This window comes from Pongo pygmaeus, chromosome 1 (genome assembly GCF_028885625.2).
Source record: "Pongo pygmaeus isolate AG05252 chromosome 1, NHGRI_mPonPyg2-v2.0_pri, whole genome shotgun sequence".
Taxonomy (NCBI): domain Eukaryota; kingdom Metazoa; phylum Chordata; class Mammalia; order Primates; family Hominidae; genus Pongo; species Pongo pygmaeus.
In genome coordinates, this window is record NC_072373.2 from 78,247,408 (window position 1) to 78,267,675 (window position 20,268).

Genomic DNA, 20,268 nt, shown 5'->3' on the forward strand with positions numbered 1-20,268 from the left:
ACTACTGCCATACACTCAAAGGGCAAAGAGCTAAGGTGTGGGCTAATGTGAAGGTGGGAGGGGAGTATGTTCCAATTACCAAGTGACTGCTGATGTTTGCATTTCAGAGCCAAGTCAGCAGTCGTTAATGAGACTAGCTGGCAATTCCTTCTTCCTTACCTTGTAACATATCCATCCACAGAACCTCCACTCCAGGGGTCCTCAATTTTGGCTGCAAAACAGCATCCATCACCTGGAAAGCTTTTTTAAAATTCTGATGCACAGGCTGCACCCCAGACCAATTAAATCAGAGTCTGTGGGGGTGGGGCCAGGCCTAGGCATTTTTTTAAAGCTTCCCAGATATATTCAATTTCTATGGCTGCTGTAAAGTTACTACAAATTTAGGGGCTTAAAACAACACAAATTCTTATCTTATAGTTCTGTATCAGGAGTCCAAAATGGGTCTCACTGAGCTACACTGAAGGTATTGGTAGAGTTGCACTCCCTGCTGGAAGCTCTAGGGAAGCTCTAGTTTTCTTACCTTCTCCAGCTTCTAGAGGCTGCCCATGTTCCTTAGCTAGTGGCCTATGGTCTTCAAAGCCAGCAATGACTGGTGAGTCTTCCTCACATTGCTTCACTCCTGACACTGACTCTTCTGCCTCCCTCTTCCACATTTTAAGACCCTTGAGATTACGTGGAGTCCACCCAGTGTCTGTATCTGATTACTCAAAATAATCTCCCTATTTTGAAGACAGCTCATTAGCAACACCAAATCCATTTGCTACATTAATTTCCCTTTGTTGTGTAGTGTAATGTAACATGCATAGGTTGCAAGGATTAGGACATGGACATCTTTGGGAGAACATTATTCTGCTTACCATATCCAATGACTCCAATGTGCAGCTGAGAATAACTGCTGGTTCTGCCAGGCACCGTGGCTCATATCTGTAATCCTAGCACTTTGGGAGGCCAAGGCAGGCAGATTGCTTGAGCCCAGGAGTTCGAGACCAGCCTGGACAACATGGTGAAACCCTGTCTCTACCAAAAACACAAAAATGAGCTGGGCATGGTGGTGTACACCTATAGTCCCAGCTACTCAGAAGGCTGAGGCAAGAGGACTGCTTGAGCCTGGGAGGCAGAGGTGGCAGTGAGCCAAAATCAAGCCACTTCACTCTGTCTGGACAACAGAGTGAGACCCTGTCTCAAAAAAAAAAAGAATAACTACTGGTCTACCCAATCCATAAGAAGACAGACTTACAGAAGAGGCCCAGTTAGCAGGCAGCCATGACAGAAGACTGGAGGCACACACTGAAAAATTGGTGGGGGACAAGGGCAAAAAGGCAGAGAAGGGCAATAGGCAGCCTTACCAATTTTACATTGTCACAGAACTTGTTTAGGATGGGGGGGGTGCAAGGGTGCAAACTGTCATGTGATTTATTCTCATTCAGTTCTCTGATAGTCCTGGGAAGCTAAATTGTACACTCTCCCAAGGATGATGGGGCCATCCTCACTCAGCTGTAGCCATTAAAGAAAATTGAGGTCATAGATAAGACTTTTCCAGACTTTTGTAACTCATTGCTATCAGCTTGCTCCTTGTTTTGTACTCAGAAGCTGGGTGCATGCCAGATTCTCAGGAATTCCGTAGGCTATCTCCCCTATAATCTGTCTCTATGCAAAATAGATTATAACTTGAAAATGTATACTGATTGGCCAACATTTTAATGTCCACACACACACACACACACACACACACACACACACACACACACACACACGAGATTTCTGGCTTCTCTTAAAAGACCTAGCTATGCTGAGACAGTGCTCCTGCAGGACACCTCAGCTGGGACAGCCGCTGCCTTTAGAGGGGATATTTATTCTCTGGTTTGCCACAGGTCTCATCCTAGCCTTTTTGTTTTATACCTGGCTCACTCACTCCACATATTTGTTACTTGCTTGGTCTGGTAGGCATTGAAACTTCTAACCCTCCCCCCTCCTCTAGAGTGCTCACCCCTAAAGTTAGGCAAAATTCCCATAAGGAACTATTTGCTTGTCATTAATGCAAAAATGAAAAGCTCTCCAGTGGAAAAGATGGGATTCAGGCCAATGGCTGTCTGTACACCCACAACTTTCCTCACAATCCAGCAAGCTCCAGAGGGGAGTCAGACTAGGGTTTGAGTAAGCAGGCTGCAGCCACCAAGTGTTCTGGTGAACACACTGGTCTCCGTTGGTACAAATTTCCCTTGTAGGAAATTAAGCCGAAAACTGCCTCACTTCTGTCCCTTGGTCTTTCTCCAGCCTTCAGTACATAACCAATTTCCTTCTTCTTTTATACTTAAGTCTTGATACTCATCACCCACCTCCAAATGTGGGAAGCGACATGTAAATCCGTGCCTCTGTAGACCATTCCCCCTAAGATGTAACTGAGACCTTACCATTCTGATAACGCCTAGAGCTTGGCCATGCCACCCAAATGTGCTGCTCCAAACTCTGCACAGCATGAGGGTGATCTGACCAAGGACAGGCAGACGAGCTCCTCTGACTCAGACCCTGGGCCTCTATAACCCATCCTGACACTGCACGAGCTCAGAGAAAAAAAAAAAAAAAAAAAGAGTGGCCAGGTGCAGCGGCTCATGCCTGTAATCTCAACACTTTGGGAGGCCAAGGCAGGTGGATGTCTCTACAAAAATGAGCCAGGTATGGTGGTACATGCTGTAGTCCCAGCTACCTGGAAGGCTGAGAGTTGGGAGGATCATCTGAGCCCAAAAGGTCAAGGCTGCAGTGAGCCGTGATAGTGCCAGTACACTCCAGCCTGGGTGGCAGAGAGACCTTGTCTCAAAAAAAAGGAAGAAAAAAGAAAGGACTTGCCAAGTAAGGTCCTCTGGGGTACACAGACCTGACATGAGGGATAATCTTCCCGTTATGGGGTTCCAGGGGAAGATCCCCTCCTAAAGAAAGAGAACCAAGTATTTCTAATGGATAAGATCTAAAAACACTTCTCTGCACGCCCTCCTCTCCTTAATGGACTGACACTATTTTCTAAGGATGACAACCTTACTGAAATAGTCTCTGACTTACAATTTTTCAAGTTTACAACGGGTTATCAGGGTATTAAATGCATTTTCTACTTATGATGGATTTATCAGGGTATAACCCCATCGTAGGCTGAAGAGCATCTGTATTCTTCACCTGAAAGGTCAGGGTCCATTTTTAAAGGGCCTGTGGAAAGATGAGCCAGGTGGTGAATGGTGACAATGCCTATTTTCCATGGCACTGCTCATTAAGTCAACCTTGGTATAATTAGGAAAGACAAAATTCAAGCCAGTCTTGGAATCATTGGTTTAATGGTTCTGAATAAATGGTTAAGATTGATGTTTCCAGCCAACTGAGATTTGGGTTTAGATATAGTTTGGGCTTAAGTATCCTTTACCTCAGATTAAATGAAGACAGTGCATGTAAACCACTTAGAAGAATGCCTGGAACACATTAACTTTCATTACTAATGTTTTTGGTCATTCTTAAACATTTTCACTTCTGCCACCACTCTTTATGCAGAGTCTGGCACATAGCTGTCACTCAATGAATGTGAGTAAACAAACACTAGAGACTTTAGTCTGCCAAGTCTCTAACATGCAAAGCCATGGGGCCAGGTCCACACACTCCCTCCACTGAGAAAAAGATAAATGGCTTAGGCTACAGGGTTTGGGTCACCAAGGAAAGCTGTCAAATAATGAAGCGGGTGAGCAGATTCCTAAAAATTGGAACCATTTCAGCAGCAGTTTCATCCACAGGGAGACAGAGTAAATGCTCTCTCAAATCTGTCTCACATCTATAGAAACCTTACTCTATTTATAGTCTTTTGGCATCTTGCTCTGCTATCTCACTTGAGATCACTCCTATAGAACTAATAGAGGAGTAAATCAAAAGCAAACCAGTATAAGTAGAGATGCAATAAAATTTGGCTGTCTTGAGTTCTGAGGGGCTTGCACATACTTGTTAAGGCATACAGTGTGTGCTAGGGGCTTCAGCAGGGAACTCCACTCAAGGACATGGTGTAGGAAGCAAAGACAAACCAACCCAAGTGGTACTGAAGAGGACAAGATGGGAAGGACATTTTTATTTTCCCTAATCTTCAGGCAACCTCACCAAGCTGGAGGTCACATGTAGCTGAGTGTGAAACCAAGAAAAATATGAAGCTTCAAAAGTACTGTGCGTTGTATTTCTTCATTCTCTGGCAGGCTGGGAGTCCAAGGTCAGTCTAGGCAGGAGGGCTGCTTGGCCTAAGCAGTCACACAATTTTCACCGTCTTGAGCATATCTGACAAGACATATGTGTCATCCCAACCCCTCCCAGGCTTCCTCAGGGTTCGCTCCAAAGCCTGGGCTGTTTCTAGGAGCTCTGGTGTGGCAAGTTTTTGCTCAGGGTACAGCTGACAGAACAGGATCTCATTCACTTCACCCTCAATTCGCCGGACATATAGGAGGGGGAACACTGCCTTGAGCCCAGCCAGCACTGAGTCTTTTAGCCCCAAGTCTCGGCACACAAGGTTGAGAATAAAAACACCTATAGGGTAGGAAGAAAAGTCAGAATGACCTCACATCAGGAGACATATCAAAGACAAGGATCGGCTTTGAGGAAAATACCAATTCCTGTCCCAGGGAGACTGGTGGACTAAAACACACGGTGGTGATGAGTTTGCAGAGAATACACAGCATAGAAAGGCAGATGGAGAAAAGCATGGGGAGCGTGTGAGCCATAAACAAACTCCAGCCTTATTTCTTGCTCTTCTGTGCTGCTCACATGTTATTTTACCATTCTCCATGCCTCAGTTTCCCAAAGAATAGCTTTGAGAAAGAAGTGATTCCCAGCCGGGCACGGTGGCTCATGTCTATGATCCCATCACTTTGGGAGGCTGAGGCAGGCGGATCACTCGAAGTCAGGAGTTTGAGACCAGCCTGGCCAAAATGGTGAAACCCCGGCTCTACTAAAAATATAAAAATTAGCTGGGCATGGTGGTGGATGCCTGTAATCCCAGCTGCTAGGAAGGCTGAGGCAGGAGCTGCTAGTGGGGCTGAGGCAGGAGAATCTCTTGAACCCAGGAGGCAGAGGTTGCAGTGAGCCAAAATCCAGCCTGGGTGACAGAATGAGACTTTGTCTCAATCAATCAATAGAAAGTGATTCCCTACGAAAGTAGAATTTATCAACTCCACAGGGATATTATATTCTTGACATACACACCACAGAGTATTTATTAACCAGTGACAGGGCCAAGGTTATCTTGACTTCTTACAATTAAGATTCCAAATCAAGCCAGTTACCACAGTGCCTTACACCAAATCAAAACACCTAGAGGGTTGTTAACATAGGGATTAAAGGCTCCAGTTTTGAGGTGACAAGGCACTGATTTCGAGCCCCAACTGTTACCTTGCGTAACCTTGGCAAATCTTCAACCTCAGTTTCCTCATCCAAAAAATGGGCTGCTATGAAGATTAAATAACACACTGCCTAGTAGAGCACGTGTAGGAAGCATCATGTAGCAGCTAGCATCACCATGCTGGTGGGAGTGTGAACTGCTACAACCACTTTGTAAAACTGTGTGGTAGCATCTACAAAAGCCAAAAACATACCCATAACCTATGATCCAGCAATTACAACCCTGTGTATATACCCAAGAGATCTGAAAACATAATTCATCAAAAGGCATATACTAGAATGTTAATGGCAGCACCACTTATAATAGACCTACACAGGAAACAAACCAAATACGAACAGTAGAATGGATAAGCGAATTGTGTTAAGTTACATGATATAACACAGCAATAAAAATAAGCCATGTAAACACAACACTGTGAATGAGTCTCACAAACATCATGTTGAGTGAAAGAAAATGGACACTTAAAGAGTACATTCAGCCAAGTTCAGTGGCTCATGCCTGTAATCCCAGCACTTTGGGAGGCCAAGGTAAGAGGATCACTTGAGGCTAGGAGTTTGAGACCAGCCTGGGCAACATAGTGAGATCCTGTCTCTACAAAAAATAAAAATAAAAAAATTAGCCAGGCATGGTGGCATCCACCCGTAGTCCCAGCTACTCAGGTGACTGAGGTGGGAGGATTCCTTGAGACCAGGAGTTTGAGGCTACAGTGAGCCATGATCATGCCACTGCACTCCAGCCTGGGAAACAAAGCGAAACCCTGTCTCAAAAAAAAAAAAAAGGGAACATTCCAACATTCCATATGATTCCATTTATATAAAGAACAAGAACAGGCAAAATTAAGCTGGGCGGACAGATGTTAAGACAGTGATTACTCTTGCAAGGACAAGTTACTGAAAGGGGATAAGAGATACGACTTTCTGGCAAGCTGGAAATTTTCTGTGTCTAGTGCTAGTAAATGGGTGTATTAAATTTGGAAAAACTGATCGAGCTCGCACTTCTGTGCATTTTTCATTAAAAAGATAATTTTTTTTAATGGTCCCTTCCCTCCTCCCTCTCCCACCTTTTGTTCTCCATACCTTCAGGAGTCAAGATGCTTTTAACCTTCTGTAGAAAAGATTGCTCCACAAATGCTGGGGGCGGACAACTCATTCCCAGTGTTGGGTCCTTACTGTCAACATCAAACATGATGACATCGTAGCCAGGCCGTGCTGGGAAAAAGAAGGAAGCAAGTCCTTGTCTTTGCTGGATAAAATAATACCATTTACATTCCAACACTATACCTCCTCTTTACCAGCGGTGGGCACGGTGACTAAGTTAGAAGGATGACACGGAGGATGTGGTTTGCCTGTAAGGGCACTGACGTCATGGCCCAGAGGAGTCCTTGTCATCAGGGTTCAGAGTGTCCCACAGTAAAGATGGAACCTTCTTCCACATTTAAAAGCACCTTCCAAAGGCAAAAGCATTAATGGGGTCCACTTTAGCATGAATATTTCTCGGTTAAGAGTCTATCAACACCAGTGGCTTTTGACTGTGGCAGAACATTACAATCACCTTGGGAAGCTTCTAATGTGGACTACACTCCAACCAACAGAATAAAATATCCTGGGGGTAGGGGGCAGATGGGAGGAGAGATGGGAAGCCTCTGGTATTTTTCTTGAGCTTTCCTGGTAATTCTAAATACAGTCAGAGTTGAGAACCACCGATCTAGACAAAGCAGCTGACTAAGCCTTTAAGGGCTGACCCAGCAAATGGTAACTTTTAACTCTGAAAACAGCACATTTTGCCTCATAGGAGAAAATGTTCTGAAATTTCAGTTAGTGTTATCTTTGCAGTTCCATGAACAAGAGCTGACTCAAGAAAGAAATGATTTTGCTAAATGGGTGAGAAAGAACTGGTGAAGAATTGGATCTGCTCCTTACTATAATGTTAAATTGTTTTTATAAGGGGTAGGTCTGCAATGCCACTGACAGGCTTTTAGAAAATTTTGAGACTGTGGTTGTAATTATTCAATAATTAATAAGTATTTAATTAGGACTGCTGCATGCTTATCATTGTTCATAGCACAGATCTGATTTTGGTTTCTTACAAAGAGAACATGTTGGCTCATCAAAGTCCAAGGAAAACAATAGCCTGCATTTGCAGCCTTGAGCCCTCCTGTAATCTGAAACATTTTGGTGTTACAGAAGATGGGCAGAGCCATTGAAAACTAATCTATAGATAACAACAGCAGTAACATCGTGGATTAAGTACTTACCATGTGCATGGCACTGTCGTAAATACTTCACCATATTAGCTATCTGGGCTTGGGCACCTAAACTAACCCTAGCCTCAGAGAGGGAACCTATGAAACTGTTACAATTCAATTCAGTTTGCAATTAAAATTAAGATAGCATCTGTTCAATACTTTTCCCAGGCATCCTAGTTTGCCACACCCTTACTGGAAAATATTCTAATCTAGTGAGACCAGAGTATCTGTTATGGAATGAGCAGACCAGCAGTCCTGAACAGAACTGAACCAACCTAACTGCCTTCTCCCTGAAGGACTCGAGCTCCAGAAAGCACTAAACTCACCAGCAGCCTATCTGTATAATAAGCAGAGTTACTGTCCCTAGTATTTTGCAGAAAATTATATGCATATGGTTTTTGTCCTAAATCTGGGATGCAAATTACTAGAGCAAATGGAACCTTAATTCTAGTTGCAGAAGGCCTATCAAAATTCCCACAGAGTAGCATCTGCATCAAGGTTTCTCCACCTCAGCACCGTGGAAAATCTGGGCCAGATAATTCTGTCATCAGTGCCCGTCCTGAACATTGTAAGATGTTTACTAGCATCCTAGACCTTTACCGGTTAGATGTCAGTAGCAACATCCCCCACCCTGATTTGTGACAATGAAAAATTGTCTCCATACATTACCAAATGTCAGACTCTGAGGTTGTATACCACTGATCTTACATGAATACTGTTTTGCTCTATTTCTGGCTTTACCTCCAGTTGAAATATTTACAAGAAACACCTCCCAACACACATTCCACCTTTTCTTCTCTGTTTCTTTGCCCAGTTAGACTTCAGGTTTCTTAAGATGGTGAGGAAATGACAAGGTTACAGGTCAGAAAAAAGCCCACTGGTCTGTTAGCACCATAAGGGCAGGAATGGCCTGTTTTACTTATTGCTATACATTCACACCTAACACAGTGCTAAGCATATAGCTGGTACTCTAGTGAATAAGTATATCAACAAATGAACAGGCTGAAGACTGGAACGATACTCATGCCACTCTCTTAGAGATAAACTGTAGAGGCCCTTGCGGGCCTGACAATGTTGGATCAATCATCCCTCAACACCCCTTCAAATGCTCCAAGAACAGTACCTTCTCCTCCTCCTGCCAGGCTGGTGATATAGTCCAGGCCATCTGCAATGTGGACCTTCATTCGGTCACTCTGGGAGAAGCCAAACCACTGGGTGGCCACTTCCAACATGGAGGGGTCGATCTCCACAGCATCAATGCAAGACTTTGGAAAATGATCGTGGACAAAGAGGGGGAGGCTGCCCCCGCCCAGGCCTACCACCAACAATGCCAGTGGGATCTCTGTAAGAAAGGAATAGAGCATCACATTGCCACCTGTTCACTGGAAAATTCTGTACCAGCCTCAGGGAAGGCAAAAGGGAAAGTCAGCTCACTGTCTCCACTCAGGGGATACAAGATTTAGAGGTCTCCCTGTCTCATTTCAGAAATCTAGGAGTCAATTTGACATCTGATAACTCAATCCTGGATTCGTGATGACTAAATCCAGAAGATGAACTAGTGTGTTATTATTATTGTCTCTTAAAGATCTCAAAGTGGCTAGGGGCAGTGGCTCACACCTGTAATCCCAGCACTTTGGGAGACCCAGGTGGGCAGATTACTTGAGCTCAGGAGTTCGAGACCAGCCTGGGCACCATGGCGAAATCCTGTCTATGGAAAGTAGAAAAATTAACTGGGCATGGTGACACACACCTGTGGTACCAGCTACACGGTAAGCTGAAGTGGGAGCCTGAGGTGGTCAAGGCTGCAGTAAGCTGCGATCATACCACTGCACTCCAGCCTGGGCAAGAGTGAATCCCCGTCTCAAAAAAAAGACTTAATCACTATAAGAATTATTAGACCCTCTCTAGGAAAGGGAAGAAGAGTGGCTAAGCAATCTTGCTCATGATTACAAGGCAGCAGAGGTGCAATGCCCCTTGTCCTTAACTCAAAAGGCCACACTGTCTTCTCAGACACCCTCACCAAGTAAGGGTAAGCCATTCAAGTTCCACAAATCACAGGAAAACAAAGGCCCAACTCCTACTCCTAAGCACAGAGCACAGTCACCACAGGGGGATCAAAGGAAGACAACAAAAGTCACCCGAAGGAGACAGACCCTGAGAATTAAATCTAAGAACTGAGATTCTAGTGACATACATCAACACTAAGATAGGACAAAAGTATAGGGTATTCCAAGAAGGCACATTCAGGGACTTCAGGTGAAAACAGTTATAATCACAGACAGAAACATGAACATTTTTACTAATGCAGTCAGATCCAAACCTGCTATTAGCGATAAGGCTATGACTGCATTAACTATAATATGAATCTTTTCAGAAAGTAGAAATTCAAGATAGAATTGCATCTTTTGTTCAAATAATGCATTACAGAAAAGCTGAACAATTAAAATCTGTGTATTTTTACATATCTCATTGAATACATGATATACCTTAATTTTAAAAAGAAATGAACAGAAAAAACACCACTTAGACTCTAACATATTTCAATACAATTTCAATATAACAGGTTGAGTTTGAGGCAACAGTTAATTAGAATGCTCATTAACTTATAACATGGTTGAGATGAAGAAAGATACATTGTCAGCTTGTAATTGCTGTTCTTCAACTACAATGCAAGTGACAGCAATTGTTTAGGTCTGTAATCTTTATGCTCCCTTCGGTGGAAGGCAGTGGCATCTCTCTCACCTAGGAGTAGCTCTGGGTTTCTCAGCAGGGCAAGGCCAGCGATCATGGCTTTGTGGTGTTCACAACACAGGTAACTCTTATCAATGGACTGCCCCGGGGCTGCAGGGAGGTCCTCCGCATCAGCAGGCCGCTGCTTCTTCCTGTCCTTTTTCCGCTTCTTCTGGGCTAAACAAGAGATATGAAGTCCTATGCTTAGTACACTAGTCCTCAGGAAGCAAGGGTTACCGGCAGCAATGTGCTCCAGATGGCCTGAACACTCAAAAGACCCAATCGTTAAAATTCTGCAAACTGGTTGACATCATGTTGATAGCTTGAAACTGGCCGTAGTGAAATCATTTGGATGTTTGTCCCCTACAAGTCTCATGTTGAAATGTGATCCCCAATGTCGGAGCCACCATGCTGGTCACGGGGGCAGATCCCTCATGAATGGCTGGGTGCCTTCCCCATGGTATTGAGTGAGTTCTCACTCTAGAGCTGTTGTTGAAAAAAGCCTGGCATCTCTCTTGCTCCCTCTCTTGCTATGTGATGTACCTGCTCTCCCTTCACCTTCTGTGATAACTGTAAGCTTCCTGAAGCCTCACCAGAAGCAGAAGTTGGTACCATGCTTCTTGTACAGTCTGCAGAACCATAAGCCAAAATAAACTTCTTTTCTTTATAAATTACCCAGTCTCAGGTATTCCTTCATAAGCAACGTAAAACAAACAAATACAGTGGTGGTATTTATACTAGAGAACTGATAAACACTATAAATCAGGATGTGCCCCACCCCCACCCCGCCCCACAAAGAGATAGTCGTTAAACATTTAACATATACAATGGATACAAGGAAGCTGGAAAAGGAAATGGCAAATGCACACTCAAAAACCTGGGAAAACTCAACTGAGGAGCCCTGGTACCTCCCCTCTAAGAAATGTAAGGCCATTAACAGGAGAAAAGATTACTCATAAAGTCTTTTAAAGAAAGGTAAAGTTACTAATCACCCCGCTATGTGCCAATTACTATATGGTAACTTTTTTTTTTTAGCTCTTCTAACAACCTTATCATTCCAATTCTTGGCACATGAACACAATGAGCCACTGAAGTGTTAAGTAAATAGGGAATCAGCAGATGGTAGAGATAGGAGTCGATCCTCGGACTGCCTGTCTCCATCACCTATCATCTTTCTGCTATGCCACACAGGTAGCACTACAAACCTCTGCTGAAGAAGGAAATCACAAGTATTCAAAAAAGGAAATAAATCCTAAATAGCCACTCCACTTTCCCTCTCATCACTCCCTTCACTGCTCCAGGGTATCATACTAAACAGACGGCTGTGTCTTCATAGGGATCAGCTGCATTCCCCAGCAGTAAAAGGTGTTGATGAGTGGAGTCGGGGTGCTTTTCAGATATATTAAATCACTTTTTAATATGCTCTCCTTCTTGCTCACCAATACTCCCATGAGGGAGAACGTTCTTTCCATGAGAACAAAGTGCTACCAAGAAGTCAAGGAACATGACAATGGTGAAAAAACCTGAAAGCCAAACTGAAAGGAGCAAAATGTTCTTTTAAGCAATTTTACTGAGATTTTAGTGGGATGAAACTGGACCAACCTGCAGCCAGAGTGACCAAACAATAGGGCAGAAACCCAACAATCTTGGGTGCTCTTGGCCAGGGAAAACCCCTAAAGAAAAATACCATTTCGCTGGGTAACTTGATTCTAGGCTCAAAGCCAGTCTATCACCTTAAGCGTCTGAATTCTCTGTCTCCACCCTCCTCCCAGATGGCCTTGCTATGAGGGCAGGCCAGTCAGGCAAAGGGAACAACTGGGAATCAGGAGAGCCATTTCAGCTTCCATCCTTGAATCTCTGCGCCTCGGACAGGGAAGATGCACTGGAGACGGAGAGGTGAGGGGCATTCACTTTTCACTGTCTATATTTGACTTCTGAAGTGATTTCAATGAGCAAGTATCACTTTTAAAATACAAACTAACACAGGTAAAACAAACTATTGATTCCTCATCAGGAGGACCACTTAAAGGGATCCTAGAAGAGATGGTTTAGATCTACACTGTCCAATACTAGCCACTAGCCCCCTGTGGCTGTTGAAATATAAATGTAAATTAATTAGAATTAAAGAAAATTAAAATTCAGTTCCTCAGTTACACTAGCCACATTCCAAACGCTCAGCACTACATATGGCTAGTCGCAACCACATTGGAAACTCAGGGACTAAACATCTCCTTTCATCACAGGCAGTTTTACTGAACAGTGCTATACTAGATGGCCTCTAAGTCACCCGCCAATCCAAAACCCTCTGAAACAGGTGAGTCACACTATGGAGGGCACGGCTCACCTGCAACTTCCATGGTTCTGGCTCACCTCACAGAGGCCTATTGAAACAATACACAGATGTACATGGAGCACCTGCAAAACAGATGCCTTTAAACTGAAGACATTAATGTGATTATCACATGTATTTGGTTTCACTACCCACCCGCCTTATCACTTCAGAGCCAGGTTCTGGTCAAGAACAGAATGTACTCTGCTTATAGCTACTCACACCCTAAGAGTCCAGATGGTTAAGAACTCACAGACACCCAGGTCCAGCCTACATCTCAGCCAAGCTCCCAGGAAATCTAGTCCATGCCACAGCCACTTAGGTCCCACCACCGTGCCTATGACACCTCACCCTTGTGAGACACATCCTTCAGCAACCTGGCTTCAGACTGCACCACATTCCTGTTGCTGAGGAAGATCAGTCGACGGAAGTACCGCTTGTCATCCCCTTGCACGTCCTCGATGACATAGTCACCGCTCAAGGGGCTGCAGTCTTGGTGCTGAATGGTCCGGACCCCAATGTCCCCACCCACAGACAGAAAGGGCACCTGAAGGTACAACCAGAGATGTGGTCAAAACAGCAGCTCATTTAAGAAATAAGAGAAATTATAACCCCTTCCCTTTTGTGTGTATATATCCCCATACCACGGTTCTAGACAACAACTACTCCACAGATTTGCCATTCTATTAAAGTACTTTTCTGGAGCCTTTGAACTGATCTCAAAGGTTTAATTCATCTTTTGAAAATCAACTGAACACATAAAGATCTCCCAAACAACTAGTGAGATGCAGCTGATTCTCCCCAAGTTCTTTTAGGGGTTTTTCTCATCAGTAACCCCTAAAAGAACTCTCAATAGTCCAGGATAACAAAAGCTAGAGGGAACCCTCAGGAAGGGGCTGTGATTATGAGAAGGAATCTACACAAGAATAAAGATAACAAAATCCATGGAAGAAACAACCACTCCAAATCTAGAGAAATTTTCCTTTCCCCTAACTATTCTCATCTATTTTTCCCCCAGTTTTCTGAACCTTAGGAGAAAAATATGCTTTCTCCCTAAACTTTCCCACTCCTTCCCCCTATCTTTATTTCTTTTTTTAAAGACCTATAAGACTATTTAATAATCACCAGTATCTCCTGACCCTGCAGACTCAGGCACTGGTGAGAGGTCACAAATGAAGCTCCCCAGAGGATCTGGGCTTCCTTGAAATAGGGGTCACCAACCCCAAAGTTGGCCAGGAAGAATCAAAGATACATCTGTAAACACGAGTCAGCCTAGTGGGCAAAACCACAGGCCAGGAACCCAGGAGCCTGGGTTCTTTTTTTTCAGATCTGTTACTATTTGCACCAAGCCTCTAGATACCTTTGCTTTCCCACCTATCAAGAAGGATCAAAGCTTGGGCAACGTACGGAGACCCCTGTCTCTACAAAAAATGTAAAAAAAAAAAAAACTAGCCAGGTATGGTGGCTTGCACCTATAGTCCCAGCTACTACCAAAGGCTGAGGTGGGAAGATGGTTTGAACCCAGGAGGTTGAGGCTGAGGCTGCAGTGAGCCATGATCACACCACTGAATTCCAGTCCAGCCTGGGCAACAGAGCAAGACCCTATCTCAAAAAAGAAAAAAAAGGATCAACTCCTCATCATGAAGTTCTTGCAGTAAAATCACTTGTTCGTTACCCGTGGTGACTAGGATAGCACAAGACAGTTGGTGTTAACTGATAATACCATATCACCACTTAGGCAAAAACCTTCAGTTTCCTTCCCAGTAAAACACCTGACCAGCAATCCGAATACCTGGATAACTGTGCTGAGCTGTTTCGGCCCTCTCCCATTTATACCCTCAGATAATGAAGAATTCTAAGAAGCAAAATGACCAAGAAAGTCCAGTGTGGAAGAAGAAACCCACAGTCAGAGCAACTCAAATTAGGAAGAACTGGAGCCCGCAATGAGTAGAGCATTTCCATCCTGCCATGTCTATGGAGTCTGAGAGGCTCCCCCAGACACAGACGCTACTGTGCTCACTTTCCTCTCATTGCCTGGGGCAAAGGACAGTGTTTCCCTGCCATTTAACCCTTAGCTGCTGATACGCCTCCAGGATTAGATGAGAGTCACAGACTCTAGTCCTAGCTCCTGCCAAGGCTCCCTCTGCCTCCCTGGCTGCTAACATGACTTCAGAGACCCATGAGAGCCGTATGAAAGCTTTGTTACCTGCTGCTGGGTGGGCATCCCAGCTGGGGCCAGCTCCATGACTCTAGCTGACAGCTCAGCTTGGATGTGGTCCATGCTTTCATACTGCTGACCTCGGTGAAGGGCCACTGTAATCAACCTCCTGAAGCCAGCACTGGCCGCCAGCTGTTTCCGGCCCTCATCCATGCCAAAGAGCCACTCAGTCTCCCGGCCCTGGGGGACTAGAAAAAAGAACTTGGTTACAGGGAGTCCTGGAAAGTGTTCAAGCCCACAACCAATATGGCCCAAATGGCTGGGAGCCAGTCCCTGTCTAAGACCAGCATCTTCCCCAACTGTGACCCACTGAGGAGCTAACAATTCTCTAGTTCACAACACCTAGGGCAAAGCAACCCATCAGACATGAGGCAGGACCAAGGGTGAAGAAGAAGTGTGGGCATGTCTGTAGGGGAAGGAGGCAGGCACCTACCACAAGAAAAACAGCAGTAATGCCAACACAAATAAGCCATGCCAGGCATGACTCCAAGCTCTTGACAAATATATATTAATGGAATCCTCCAACAGTCCAAGATGCAGGTAGTAATATTATTCCCATTTTTACATATGAGGAAACTGAGAAACAGAAGTTACACTATTTGCCCAACTTCGCACAATAAGTAAATGGTGAAGCTGGGACTCAAACCCAGGCAGTCTAGCCCCAGACTCTACCCATGCTTGTATTCACTGCACTATTTATTTCCACACATGGACAGACAGAATTATAGAATACTTGAAAAACTGGCTCAGTCACCAGGAAACAAATTACCATAACACCAAGACCATAAACACTTTGCATTTGTCTACAATGTTCTACTTTTGAAAGCATTTCCTCCTACTATCTTTTTTATCCTTATTAAGATAAATCTGATAGAACTTAGTGCTTTCAGTAATAATGGCTAACATTTACACAGCACTTCCAAGGCCAGGTACCATTTCTAAGAGCTTTTATACTTCTCACAACTACACCAGAGTTACAATCCCATCAAGGCAGAGAAAGAAAAGTAACCTATCTAATGTCACACCATCAGGAAATGACTGAGCCAAAACTGAAACCCAAACAGTCTGGTTCCAGAGCTCACTTTTTTAGCTGCTACCCTATGCTGCCTCTCTAAATTTTGCAGAGAAGCACAGCAACTTCCCCAGGTCCTGCAGCTCACAGGCTACAGCTGGGACTAGAACCTATGTCTTAGACTTGCTAGTCCAGCATGACTTCCATTACTCCATGCTACAAAGTAACTAGCATCTCTATATCATATGTGACCTCCTAAATTTATCACTATTCTCTCTCTTCCCTACCAACCCCATTCTCACACTTCATCAAGCCTTTGCAATGGCAGATGAAAAGGAATAGGTCTCAACTCGAAGTAGGTTGCTAGAGAGCTATTACTCTCCTTTCATCATGCCTTGGGTGGTCTAATCCTCTGGAAGTACAAACCCCTGCAAGATAAAAACAGTCCAGAATCCCACCAAAACCCCAGCCCAGCCTCAGCCCCAGCCCCAGCCCAAGCCCCAGCCCCTGTAAGCCAGCCCCTCCAGGGAAGAGAGGGAGCAATCCCAACTCACTGATGAAAATCGCAAAATGATTGTCCCGCGATGGTTTCACAGTGGGGCTGTCCACCACGTGGAGGGTGTAGCGTGGCTCCCCCGTGTCCCCATCGCACAAGTCCAGAGACACACTCCCCAGCCTGGCCTTGCGGCGCAGCTGGCTGCACAGCCAGGCATACTGCTGCCGCTCCTGCACCGCCTCGGCCAGCCGCTCAGCACTCTCCAGCCGCACAGGCTTGCCCTGCTCCTGAGCACACAGCTCAAAGATCTGAAGGGCAGAGCCAGGGACCGGCCTGAACTTGGTCATGATGAAGGCAAAGACAGGCAAGGAGAACTGAGGCTCTGCTTCCAACACCTGGTCCTGGCTGTTGGCCACTTGGTGCACCCTCACCATCCACCCCTCCCGGGAGAAGTGGCCCACTGCTTTCTTCAGGATGTGAGCCTGAGCCAGGGAGATGCAGAGATAGCGACCGCCCACCTGCAGGACACGGCCAACCTCAGCCAGCATCCTGTCCACCTGTTGCAAGGTCTTCTCTTCCTCATCTGTCAGGACAGCATCCAGGGTGCCCTTGTCCAACACCACCTGGAACGAGGCATCAGGAAACTCCATCTGCGTCATGTCCATCTTCAAGAAGCTCATCTGGGGCCGTCGGGTGGCATTACATTCCTTCATTTGCTTGATGACAACCTCACTGATGTCGATGTTCACTATATCCCGATAGCCCACATCATACAGTTGCTCACTCAGTTCTGAGTTGCCACACCCAATCACCAGCACCTGGAGAAAAAATTCACAGACAAGAGGGAGGTAATCAAAGCAAAGGACTGTACTTCAGGTACTTCAAGGAATCAAGTCTCACCTTGGCTGAGTCCCATTTTCAGAAGGTGGAGATGCTACTGCCAGAGAAAGAGCAACATTGTAGAGTTGATTCTAGACTCTATCGTGAAACATCACATATACTTGCTAGTGAAAACCACATTCAGCTACAATACACGTTATATGAGAATGGGCTTTGTGTTGCAGAAACAAATTAATCATAATTGTTCTTTTCTCTAAAACATGCACTTATTACTCAGGAATTAATAGGAAGTCAGAGAATCCAAATATAGAGTTACAGTTGAAATCCTAGGCCAGGAAAAACCCTATTTCCTCAATCTACTCACGCCTTTGGCTCCATTAGACAATAAAGTACACTTTGTGAGGATTCAAATCTTACTTCCATCACAGATTCCATCTCATGATATTCAGCTATCTTCTGAAGCCAAACTTAAAATTCAGATTGTTGTCTCCCTCTCCAGGGAGCAATCTCCCATTCAAACTTAGAAATTCTGATATTGCCATCTTTGGAAAAGCATGGTACAAAGAGATGTGCATATGCTCTGGAGCCAGACAGGCCTGAGTTTAAGTCCCTACATGACTACTTGGGCATGATCTTGGGCAAAAAAAAAAAAAAAAGTGGCTCTCGGGGCCTCAGTTTCCTCATCTGTAAAATGTATGAATGGCCACTCACCTGAGTTTATGATGAGAATTCAAAGACTGCACATGCACATACACAGCACTCAACATAAGGCTTGGCACATAAAGCTTCCCCACAAATGTTAGTTTTCTACCTTTTCTCCTTCCCTACCTCCAGTACAATCTCACCTATACCAAACCCATTATTTTACTTACCACGTTTCACTTCTAGAACATGTGCAGGGTTTAATGTCTTAATGCTTTTATAGCTTAAGGACTGAGCACAGTGCCTGAAACTTGGGGCACACTCAACAACTATTTGAAAAACAAATTCATACACAAAGTCACACCTGCTGCAGGTTGCACAGGAATGCACAGTGACAGAAGAACATACTTTCAAGATGGGAAGTCACTCTTCAAGTAGGGTTATTAATCCAAGAATGAGCTGGGGTGGGAGGTCTATTATCTGAAAACCTTTAAAAAAAATTTTTTTTTTTTTTTGAGACAGGGTCTCACTCAGTCACCCAGGCTGGAGTGCAGTGGCGTGATCATGGCTCACTGCAGCCTCGACCTCCTGGGCTCAAGCGATCCTCCCGCCTAAGCCTCCCGCGTAGCTGGAAATACAGATGCGCGCCACCACGCCCGGCTAATTTTTTCATTTTTTGTAGAGACGAGGTCTCATGTTCCCCAGGCTGGTCTTTAACTCCTGGGCTCAAGCGATCCTCCCACCTCGGTCTCCCAAAGTGTTGGGATTACAGGTGTGAGCCACCGCGCCCGGCCTAAAAGAGTATTTTAGTTTGTGTTTTAGCAGGAACAATGCAGGAAATGCTGAAATATGCGTCCAACTAGGGTCCTCCCGCCTGTCACTGTCCACCAAGTGCAAGATTCCTGTTACCAGTTCCCACCTTCCGGAGCACGTACGAAGGGCTGCCAAGCCGCGCTCCTCACCTTTTCCCTGGGCTTGATATATTTGTGTAGCACCCCGCACAGTTCCAGGTAGGTTCCATACCACTCGAAAGCTTTCTTTCCTCGCTGCTGGAAGAACTTCTCCCAATAGTCAACGGAGCCAAACTCCTTGGAACTTTTAGGTAAGAGGTTCATGTTCCTACTGCCGGAGCTCCGTTTTCAAGACCCCCCTACTCCCTGTGAGGTACCATCTGAGGAGCTTGCCCACCACACGCAGGCTCCGGGACACTGCAGTGGGAATTCTTTCCACGGAAAAACAGCCACATTGATTTGTTCCCCTACTCCAAATCCCAGGAATGACCCTTACACGACAAACGCACGCACGGGCCACTGAATCTCACACACGCTAACCCCCTCCTCCGCGCCTGCGGTCCCTTCCCCAAGTAAAGAGCCCCTCACGCATTTCCCGAGCTAGATTTCCGAGCCCAGCAACCATATCCGGGTGCGAGACCTCGGGATTCGTCGGCCGGCCCAGCCCACCCCGGCTAGTCATTGGTCGCTGCTTTGCGTTTCTATCACCTCATTGGCTGCGACGTGCTCGCCTTTCTCCGGAGGCTCCCTCGCAGGCACCTAAAAGCTTTTTTGACCTGAGGCCGGCCGACCATTCACGGGACGGGGCGGGACGGCGGGCCGCAGTTGTCGCGGAAGAGGCCGGGCCTCTGTGAGAACTAGGTCACGTCCGGGTGCCGAGTGAGCGCGGCTGCGCTGTGGTTGGGCCCTCCCTCCAGGCGGGGCGGAAAGCGCGCTTGCTTCCCGGGCTCGGCGGCCGCTTCGTCTTGGAGCCGGCTTAATCACTGACTCCCATCGTGCGCCACACAGGGGCGGAGCGCGGCAGGCGGGCGCGTACTGGTAGAGGAGGACGAAAAGAAAAACCTATACAGATAGGAGAGAAGTGAGGCAGGAAATGAGTAAAGCCAGTCCGTCGTAAAAACGCTGCACATTCTAACCCTGTCAGCTTCTGCGCACCACCCCCCCCCCCGCCTTATTTTGCCACCTCTGCACCAAAATATAGGATTCTGCTATCAAAAGTGTAATAACGTGAAAATTCAGGAGTAAATAGTAACAACTAGACATTCAGAGGTGCCTCCTCTCCCTCTTCCTTCTCTCCTCAAAGCACAGCATGTAAAACTCTAGCCTTTCATTTTGATAATTGTCCTCCTCGTGTTATTCTGATGTTATCTATAACTGCTTATTTTATGTGTTTGATAAACATACTATACTTTCACATGCTCGTGCTAATACCCTGAGGAAGCTTCTGTGAAGGGCACTTTTTTTTTCAGACAGGGTCTCTCTCTGTCGCCCAGACTGGCGTGCAGTGGTGCAGTCATGGCTCACTGCAGTCTCCACCTCCCAGGGGTCAGGGGAT

At 45.5% G+C, this 20,268-nt stretch overlaps 1 protein-coding gene across 2 annotated transcripts; it reads right to left on the reverse strand.

The window, feature by feature from the left end:
* Positions 1 to 3,303: 3,303 nt before the first annotated feature.
* METTL13 (methyltransferase 13, eEF1A N-terminus and K55) lies at positions 3,304 to 19,585 on the reverse strand. 2 transcript variants are annotated; one of them, XM_054456266.2, is made up of 8 exons: positions 18,885 to 19,585; positions 16,499 to 17,258; positions 14,921 to 15,120; positions 13,066 to 13,261; positions 10,398 to 10,562; positions 8,779 to 8,997; positions 6,487 to 6,618; positions 3,304 to 4,539 (listed from the first exon to the last, which is right to left on the reverse strand). In XM_054456266.2, the coding sequence occupies exons 1-8, from the start codon at positions 19,035 to 19,037 to the stop codon at positions 4,265 to 4,267; spliced, it is 2,100 nt and encodes a 699-aa protein (XP_054312241.1). In that variant the 5' UTR covers positions 19,038 to 19,585; the 3' UTR covers positions 3,304 to 4,264. The 2 variants fall into 2 exon arrangements, with proteins under 2 accessions (XP_054312241.1, XP_054312250.1); XM_054456275.2 differs by lacking the exon at positions 18,885 to 19,585 and adding an exon at positions 18,153 to 18,867.
* Between the last annotated feature and the right edge of the window lie 683 nt (positions 19,586 to 20,268).

Excerpts from the sequence above, each read along its gene's own strand:
- METTL13 (XM_054456266.2), bottom strand. The coding sequence starts at position 19,037 with ATGAACCTCTTACCTAAAAGTTCCAAGGAGTTTGGCTCCGTTGACTAT. Across the intron at positions 10,563-13,065 it reads GAAGGATGTGTCTCACAAGG|CCCAGAAGAAGCGGAAAAAG; the intron begins GTGAGGTGTCAT and ends TCTCTTGTTTAG. Across the intron at positions 4,540-6,486 it reads AAGCATCTTGACTCCTGAAG|GTGTTTTTATTCTCAACCTT; the intron begins GTATGGAGAACA and ends CCTACCCTATAG.